The 9,577-nt window shown below is 34.3% G+C and overlaps 1 protein-coding gene across 1 annotated transcript in view; it reads left to right on the forward strand.

Moving 5' to 3' along the window:
* The window catches only part of LOC109849105 (phytochrome-associated serine/threonine-protein phosphatase), an 11,944-nt gene extending 3,122 nt beyond the window's left edge, over positions 1–8,822 (forward strand). The window contains exons 2-10 of the mRNA XM_020418900.1: positions 3,162–3,308; positions 3,410–3,477; positions 4,294–4,351; positions 5,719–5,829; positions 6,075–6,125; positions 7,139–7,282; positions 7,368–7,463; positions 8,074–8,145; positions 8,328–8,822. Of these exons, the coding sequence (XP_020274489.1) occupies positions 3,162–3,308; positions 3,410–3,477; positions 4,294–4,351; positions 5,719–5,829; positions 6,075–6,125; positions 7,139–7,282; positions 7,368–7,463; positions 8,074–8,145; positions 8,328–8,411 (831 nt within the window). The 3' untranslated portion in view covers positions 8,412–8,822. The remainder of the gene's footprint in view (positions 1–3,161; positions 3,309–3,409; positions 3,478–4,293; positions 4,352–5,718; positions 5,830–6,074; positions 6,126–7,138; positions 7,283–7,367; positions 7,464–8,073; positions 8,146–8,327) is intronic.

Consider the following 9,577-nt stretch of genomic DNA (forward strand, 5'->3'; position numbering starts at 1 on the left):
ATATATATATATATGAGAAAAATGGGTATGCTTGGTACCAAGCACAAATTTTATGTTTGGTAGTGAGGTGGCATAATCCCCTCTATTCATTCAAATGGGGGACCACATTCACATGGGTTGAATAGTACATATGGATATGCAACCATTTGAATGAGTGGAGGGGATTATGTCACCTCACTATCAAGCACAACTTTTTGTGCTTGGTACCAAGCAAGGTTTTAAATATCGGATATCGGAGAAATATCAGATGACCAAAATTCATATCGGATTGCGGATATCGGGGAAATATCGGGGATATGTGGTAAATATCGGAATGTCATAATGAATGTTTGCATACATAGTATAATGCATTAAAATGTAATCTCAACATATGTAATGAATATTTAAAGGGGAGGAAAAAAAACCTAAGTTTTCTCTCTGATGGAAAATCTGCGCCGATCTTTTCTCTCCATTTCATTTATTCCATAGTTCATACTCCTTTCGGTAGGGTTTCCTTCAATTGGCAGGTTTTGGTACTCCTTCGTTTTTCTTCAGTTCTGATCTATTCCCGATAAAGGTAAGATCCATGGATGATAGTGTCCCTTCATGACTACATTCTTAGAATTTCTTGTCTAGCTACTCATAGATCTACATAATCTTTGTACAATGTAATTGATGGATGCATGGGATCTATGGACCTATGCTTGTATTAAACAGGTGAAATGGATCTAAGTTCTTGATGGAGTTCACACTATCTACTTCCATTTTCTCAGTCACGTCCGATTATGTAAAGAAAATTCGTAATCTTTGTAACTGAAGCTTGAGCCCGGTAATCTTTTACTTTATTTTTTTATCTTTTACTTTTGGTTGTAAAGACGAGGGGAAAACATTTCCCTTGGTCTTCTGTACCCGTGTCCATTGTTTTAAATATCCCCGACATGGCCCGATATATGGCCCGATATATCCTTTTACAAGGTTTGCCGCAACCGATATGATCTCTAAATATCCTTCACCGCTCTTTGGCTATTTTGGGCGATATACCCCCGATATGGCCAATATATTGGCCGATATGTGGACTGATATATCTTTTTATATGACTTGTCACAAAACAACATACCGTGATTAGCAATTTTTGGGCGAGATATTATGATTTTTTCCTATTATATCAAATGACATTTTCCCCTAATAAACCAGATTAAATGTTGCACCGTTGACTTGTACTTTTGTTTGTTTTACAAGGTTGAATAATGATCCTAAACATATATTATTTACGTTTGATATGCTTAGATTTTATGAAGTATGTTCGGATTACATTTTAGTGCATTATGCTATATATGCAAATATCCGTTATGGCATTCTGATATTTACCACATATCCCCGATATTTTTCCGATATCCGCAATCTGATATAAATTTTGGTCATCCGATAATTTTCCGATATCCGATATTTAAAACCTTGTGTATATATATAGATGGATGTATGATGATGAGTTATATTATATTTATATATTTATAGCGGTATTACTATGTAGTATATAGTTATGAGTTAGGTACTAATGGAGGGTGAACTTAGACAACTAATGACATCAGCCTTTTGTCACCAACTTTTTTCCAACTCATATATATATATATATTTAGGTATATATTATACATAGTTATAGTAGTATTCATTATAGGTATATATATATATTATTAAGGCTTCTTATATCTTTCATGATCCGCTAGGTATCACAAGGTTTAGACAAGTTTGTGATGTCACTGTTGACATAAGAATTCCTCTTCTCTCTCCTCTCTCTTGTACCCTGCGTATAATATAATATAGATATTTGTATTATTAATAGTTAGTTATATATAAATCATAGGTATATAGAGTGTATGAAATATTATATAGATATAATCATGGTTGGTGTACATATTAGACTATACTATGATACATACGAATTACATCTATGTATGTATTATTACAATTTTTTTTTTTTTTTTTTTTTTTTTCATAATGTAAATACACACATATGTTAAGTAAATACACACACACACAACATAATAGAATAATAGAAGAGAAGAGGAGGAGAGAGGAAATGAGAACCTGGTACAAGTTGCTAAAACACTATGTATATTGCTCTAATCCTTGCCCTCACATCAACCTCGAGATAAGGACCCAACAACCTTACACACTCCAATGGATGTAGGACGATTGGCCACACCACTACCAAGTGCTTGAGCAAACATTTCTACCAAGGTTTCTCCATTTCTAATGATGTAGTATATTATATTCTAGTAGTAATATGTATATATATATAATTAATCATATAATAAGGAACAAAAATGGAGAAACTTGTACCAAGTTGCCAAGCAACTGTTTATGTGGCCTAATCCCCCTACATCATTGAGAGTGGATTTGAAGGTGGTGACCCTAATTCGATGGCTATGTAGGGCTAGATTAGCTCACATCACTACCAAGTGCTTGAACATACTTGGTAACAAAGTTCCATCCTCTCTCCTCTCTATAGTATATATAGTGAGTCATCGAGTATGGTATTTATAGTAATATGTATAGCTATATATATTATATATTATGGATTATTTATATACTATATAGAATATAGGATTGACGATATATAGGTTAATTATGTATATAGAAAATCAATGTATGGATGGCTCCACGATAATTTACCTATATCACCCGTTTGATATTTTTCATCATAGTCATGTGATGGGTGGACATGCCTGAGCAACGATTTGTGGAGATAAATCATGAATGGAAGATCCTGTTGCTAGATGCATAAAAGGCATCTGATACGGATGTTCTCAAGTCTACATGTGGTTATTTGAATTTGACAGGCGCAAGGCACACACATTTATCTCTCATACCCATTGTTTACATATATGTAATAACAAACTCTTATACACGGAATAACATGAAATAGTTCCATAAACTTCACCATTGTTATTTTACTGACGAAATATCATATTATCTTTTTGCAACACATAATTATGTAAAATGCAAGTGCATTTGTAATAAGAAATTGTCTCGGACAAAGTTCTTGTCAAATTAATTTCTGAAATATATGTCCTTTCGGTTCTCTAATTTCTTAGCTGATGCCATGACTACATGAATTTCTATCCCACTTGCAGTGTTTCCTATCTACTTTCCATTGAAATTTCCTTTTTTTGATCCCTCAGGTGAAGGATATTCTAATCGAGGAGTCAAATGTCCAGCCTGTTAATAGCCCTGTTACAGTTTGTGGTGACATCCATGGCCAGTTTCATGATCTAATGAAACTTTTCCAGACTGGAGGTCATGTTCCTGAGACGAATTACATATTTATGGTGAATCTTGCATTCGTGATCTTGTGCTGCATTATCTAGGATTATTTTTCTATAAATTCATAACATGATCTTACTATTTTGTTTCCATAAATTTCCCTCAGGGTGATTTTGTTGATCGAGGATACAACAGTTTGGAAGTTTTCACAATCTTATTGCTACTTAAAGCCAGGTATTACTTGCAAAACACTCTACTACATAGTACATTATTAATTGATTTTTGTGTTGTGTGATGAGATTGTGAATGGATACCAAAGAGATGTATATCCATTTTATTTCACTTTTTTTATTAATCCTTTTAGACCATTAGTGGAGCTGATGAATCTGGTGTCTTGGTGTTTATGTCACACCTTTTTATTGTTAAATTTATGTCCAATCTTTTCTTTTCCAAACTTTTAAGTTAATGGCATTTGAAAGAAAGGTGCTGGTAGGAGTAGTGGCAGATCAAACAAACCTGGATTGAGTCAGATTAAAAGTTGTGATGATAGTGGTACTGTGAAGAAATTATCTTTTTTATTTTCATTTATTTATATGCCTCTTCTTCAAGTTTCCACCTTGCAATTGCCGGAACCTTTGATTATGTATTAAGATAACATTACACTTTTTCTGATTTTTGTGCTGATTGGCCCTTTCTTTTTTTTATTTTTTCTTTTTACTTGTATTTTTGGATCATTGACATTGTTAGTTGCACATCTTGTTATGGTTTTTCCTGACAAATTGTCTGTGATAACCAATGCCATTTGTTGGCTTGGATCCTTGACATCTGTTTCTAGCTTACCTTCCATATAGGCCACCTCTTGTTGTAAGATTTGTTGGCTTGGATCCTTGACATCTGTTTCTAGCTTACCTTCCATATAGGCCACCTCTTGTTGTAAGTTACTTTTTAGTCATAGACTTGTCATGATCTTTATTTCTCTTTTTGTTTTTTACTTTTTAGTCATAGACTTGTCATGATCTTTATTTCTCTTTTTGTTTTCATTTCCACCAGATACCCTGCACATATTACTCTGTTGCGTGGGAATCATGAAAGCAGACAATTAACACAGGTATGCTGTTATTAGTTTGGTCATAGCTTTTGCCATATGTTTGGAACAATGTCTTACTGTCATTTGTGACCAGGTTACTTAAATGTTGTGGTGTCTTTACAGTACAAAGTTAATCAGTTTAGTTGTCCATTTTAGCTGCTTATTCATTTTTGTCTTCTTAGATTTCCTATATTTAGTTCCACACAAATTGTGACCTCAAATCTGTTTCCAGTCTTCTGTTTGTGTTCACTTCTGACAGTAATTATCAGTCTGAAATCCTTTCTTTTTGCCCTTTTAAGAATTCTATGCATGCTTTGTGCAGGTTGCTTGAAAAATGTTATACTTATTATTGCTTATTTTCTTTGGATTTTTCTCTCAATATTTTTTATGAAATCTCTACATTACGCCGAGTTGATTTATAACTTAATATGATCTACCCAAATTGTGATAAGGTGGAGAAACAACCATATTAGGAGAGCACTTTGATATCTTGACTTCAGGATATTATTTTAAGAAATTGATCCAAGGCCTTCTGAACTATCTTCTCTTAATCTTCATGCTAGCTATGGGAGTACTTCTTTTTCCAACTTTGATGTCTTTTGGCTCTTGATGAGTTTATCATAGGTCCTTTTTTTGAATCATTCTTGTAACCCGAGTATTTTTCCACCAGAATGGGGTTGTCATTCAAGCAGAGATTTTTAGCAAGTTCCTGCTTCTGACTTCTACTTAGTGTAGCACCTCCATGTTTCTGCTTGGTCAGGAAATTTTACACGAGGGGAGTCCATCATAAATCCTTAAAAAGTCAGTTCGTTAGTTAAATTACCTCCCGATTTGCTGATGCAATTTCGCCCATTCAATTAAGGAAAAGAACCTGAAATAAGGGGGGAAATTGAGAGGTTTGCTTCAGGTAACTAGAGTCAACTCTGATGCAAAATGAAAGCCAAATGGGTAAATGGAAGGATAGGAAACAAATACTTCGCGAAGAAGGAAAAATAGAGTAATATGCTATATTACTATGTTGTTTGGCTTGCGTGCCAGTTGGGATTACCAATGTTCCAACATTGAGGAAATTGAAAGTTCAAGTGAGTTCATATTATCACAAAAGTACTACAAAGTTACCAATGTGGATTGCTCCATCTACTACACCTTCAGGAATTGCTTTATCGTGAAATAGTATATTTTACCTATCAAAGGTTCATTGGTTTCAGATTTGACACCTTATAAGGAAAGAAATGTTCTTTGGATATTTTTCATTCCAATTTTCTGCTATTGTACTTCTATGCCAATTTGTCATGGAAACGTAATTTGTCTTTAGAAGGGCTCTAAAAGATATGAACATTTTGAGCAAATCTTTTTTGTGTATGTATTAATGGAAATCATGTTTCTAGGTTTACGGTTTTTATGACGAATGCCAACGGAAGTATGGAAATGCTAACGCCTGGCGGTACTGTACTGATGTATTCGACTATCTAACCCTTTCAGCAATTATAGATGGAACTGTGAGTAGCTTTACGCACAAATTTGATTAAACATTTTGCTATATATTATTTCTTCTTTAATCTGTTAGCACCCAGCAGTTATTTTGTTTCCTCGGTAGTAACTAGTGTTTTCTGCACCTTTGCTGGTAAACCATTTTTTTATCACCCTTGGAAACACTTGTTACTTGCATTTCTTATTTACTGCTGCTGTGGAATTTCTTTTTTATTATGCTTATGAAGTTAATGACCTTCTTTTGGAACTTCAGGTTCTTTGTGTCCATGGTGGTCTTTCTCCCGATATACGAACAATTGATCAGGTTTGTTCCACTTCTATTATAATTCATCCTTTATTTTGAAGTAAGTTTTTGAATCCATTTAGCTTGTTAGAACATATTTTAATCTTCAAAACTAGTTGACCATGTTCCATGCTTCCATATTAACAAGCTCGTTTTTTGTTTCTTCAACCAATTCTGCTTATTTCACTTCAGTTATAATTCATCCTTTATTTTGAAGTAAGTTCTGCAATCCTTTTAGTTCATTATAACATATTTCCGTCTTCCAGATTAGTTGATTGTGCTCCATACTTTCATATTAACAAGCTTGTTTTTGTTTCTTCAATCAATTCATCTGCTCATTTCTGTCATATATGCACATGCCCATGTGGAAATGATATTCATGAAGCAAATACATATTCCTCCACTAGTGATGCAGCAGATTAGATGAAACACTTATAATATGAAGAACATTCATATCAGTCAGATCCTGATAGAATAGATGGAATATCACTGTCAACTGATAGAAGATGCAGCATTACCGTATCGCTTATTGGCTTTTTTAGTTTACCATTTCATGATTTAAGGACTTGTTTGATCCAGAGAGCATCAATTTTGTGATAACCAGGATTCCCCTTATTACTCCATCACTAAGATTTTGAAAGCTTATGTTCCACGCTGTCTTTTCAGTTCTTCCTTTATATCTATTCTCTTCTATTTCTTAGTTCTCTTTTTTCCTTCTTTTTTATTAAGAGAATGGTGATATTGAGTTTCTGAGTCAAAATGTTTTTTAATAGAACTGGAACTTAGTCCAATATCATGTTATTGTTCCTAAATTTGATAGAAATTGTTCCACACAAGTTGCCTATTTCTCATAATTTATTATTGTTTGAGGTGTTGCAAACATGAACTTTTAGGTGCCATTTGTCATGGCTTTGTGTGGCTATTGTGTGCAGATGTGCTGAAGATACACAGATTTCTATCTAAACCATGTTCTATTCGCTTTAAAAGTTGATATATCCTGCAATTTCATTCACTTGTGATCCATCCCATGACAGATTAGAGTTATTGATCGGAATTGTGAAATTCCTCATGAGGGTCCCTTTTGTGATCTCATGTGGAGCGATCCTGAAGAGATTGAAACCTGGGCTGTTAGTCCACGGGGTGCAGGATGGCTATTTGGATCACGGGTGACATCAGAGGTATTCAGACAGTTTATTTTGGTTGTTAACTTAAATCGTCTTAACTTAGCACTCATTTCAAGATACTGATAAGCTTCCTCTGCAGTTCAATCACATAAACAATCTAGATCTTGTTTGTCGCGCCCATCAGCTCGTCCAAGAAGGTCTTAAGTACATGTTCCAAGACAAAGGCCTTGTAACTGTGAGTTTAATTTAATGGTTATTCAATCTGCTCATTCTGAAATTTACTGGCTTTACTTTTACCTTTCTCTTGTTCCATGAGTTCTTGCTATTTTATCTCACATTCTTTTTCTTTTGCTTGTGTATTTGGCAACCAGAAAGTAAGTGGAAAATGAACAAAATTTTGGGTAGTGGTTGCTCTTTCGATTTTTTCCCAGGTTTGGCACTTGGAAAGTGAAGGGTCCCATTTCAACTGTTTAGCCCCTTTCACTTAAACATATTAAGGAAGTGGATGGAAAATGCAGGGAGAGGAGAGAGAAAAGTGCTTTTTCCCCTTGTTATTTTAGTTTTAATACTTCCTTCTCTGACTTTCCATGGTAACAAAACAAAACAAGAAGAATGTAAACGTCTCATCATCCGCACCTCAACTTTCCCCCTTTTTAACTCTATATCTTCCAAACATGATTTTGGAAATAGAAAGTAATGAGAAAGTACTCTTTCAAAAAAGTTCTTCCATTAATTCACTTTCCCTTTACTTTTCAGTTGTCAAACACTCTTAGTTTGCCTTTCTTACCCTTAATCCTATATTTGGAAGATAACCACTTAACCACTTATTCTGTGTATATTTCCAGGTGTGGTCTGCTCCAAACTACTGTTACCGTTGTGGGAATGTTGCTTCAATATTAAGTTTTAATGAGAATATGGTAAGATGTCGACCTTGCATATCCTTTCTCATGTTAATTCCCTTCTACCTTTCGTGCTTCTCATGTGTTTGGACAAAATGAAGTCCTATCTGAACATTATTATTGGCAATGAGGCTGTTTGAAGAAACTTTTTTTTAGTTTATTAAATTTTAACAAGTTTGTGGTGTTTATTATTATAACAGGAGAGAGAGGTGAAGTTTTTCACGGAGACCGAGGAGAACAATCAAATGAGGGGACCTAGGACAGGCGTCCCATACTTTTTATAAGGAAGGATGCCCCAGTATCAAATTGTTAGATTTAACATTGGAAAGATCGATCAAGTCCTGGCTTTGCCTGTAAAGTTATGCCACATGCAATACATTTGGACCTGGGCACGGCAAGGGATGATACAATGAGGTGTTGACGAGAAAGCCTGTGGGAGTGATGATTCTACAGCGTGCTGATTTTTGAATTCTGTTGTATAATATGTTTCTTGATTTTTAATTGATATGTGTGTTTATTTTCACTGTTTAACGTTGATTGTCTTTACTCTAGCATTTTTCCAGCACCATTGACTATTTCAGAATCGGTTCATGACTATTGTGTCATTACCTAGAAACTTGTGAATCTCTGATGTTATACTCAGTTTGATGATGTTTCTTATGCTAGTTATTGTAGTTGGAAAAGTGTCTTCTATATGCTGGAGGTTGTAAAAGTTGTATGGAAATTTCCTCCTCCTTTGTCCACTTTGTATGAGATTGATAACAAAGATGATGTTGTTACCTATTTCTAGGCAGAACTTACTTACTGTTTGGTTTGGTGTAGTGGGAACCTCATGTTGTTCCAACTACATCAAAAATCAAAACTCTTGTTTGGCTAGATGTTGTCACAACGCTAAAAGGTTGTTGCAATAACAAACTATGTGTTGGAACACCATCAACGTTTGTTGTTCCAACTCTTCTTAACCAAACAAACCCTACATTAATATCAGGTTGACTTCTCGCATTGAAGAAATCGGCGGATAGAAATATTTGTCCATCACCCCTACTACATAACCGGCCATTAGAATTTCTTCTCATTCAACTTCTTATGAGTGAAATGAAAAGATTTGATAATATTACATAATGTGTTTTAACTATATATTATGTATTTTTAAAAGTTTACATTTCTGAGGGTAAATTAATTAACTTTTCCTCTTTTGATATACGATTAGAACACATTCCCTAGAAAAGAAAAAAAAATCAATTATCGTGTGACACATTCAGACCTTATGCTCCACATCATAAGTAAACTTAGATCGTAACTGGCTAACTGTGTATATATCACATCAATGAGATGTGAACGAAGATATAGGAGTGATACTGGATTATATTTAAGAGTATGTGTATGTATGTACATGTGATTCTAGCTTCATGTTGTTACTATATTCCGAAAAGAAGAAGAAATTTCAGGA

The sequence above is a fragment of the Asparagus officinalis genome, chromosome 7 (assembly GCF_001876935.1).
Source record: "Asparagus officinalis chromosome 7, Aspof.V1, whole genome shotgun sequence".
NCBI lineage: Eukaryota > Viridiplantae > Streptophyta > Magnoliopsida > Asparagales > Asparagaceae > Asparagus > Asparagus officinalis.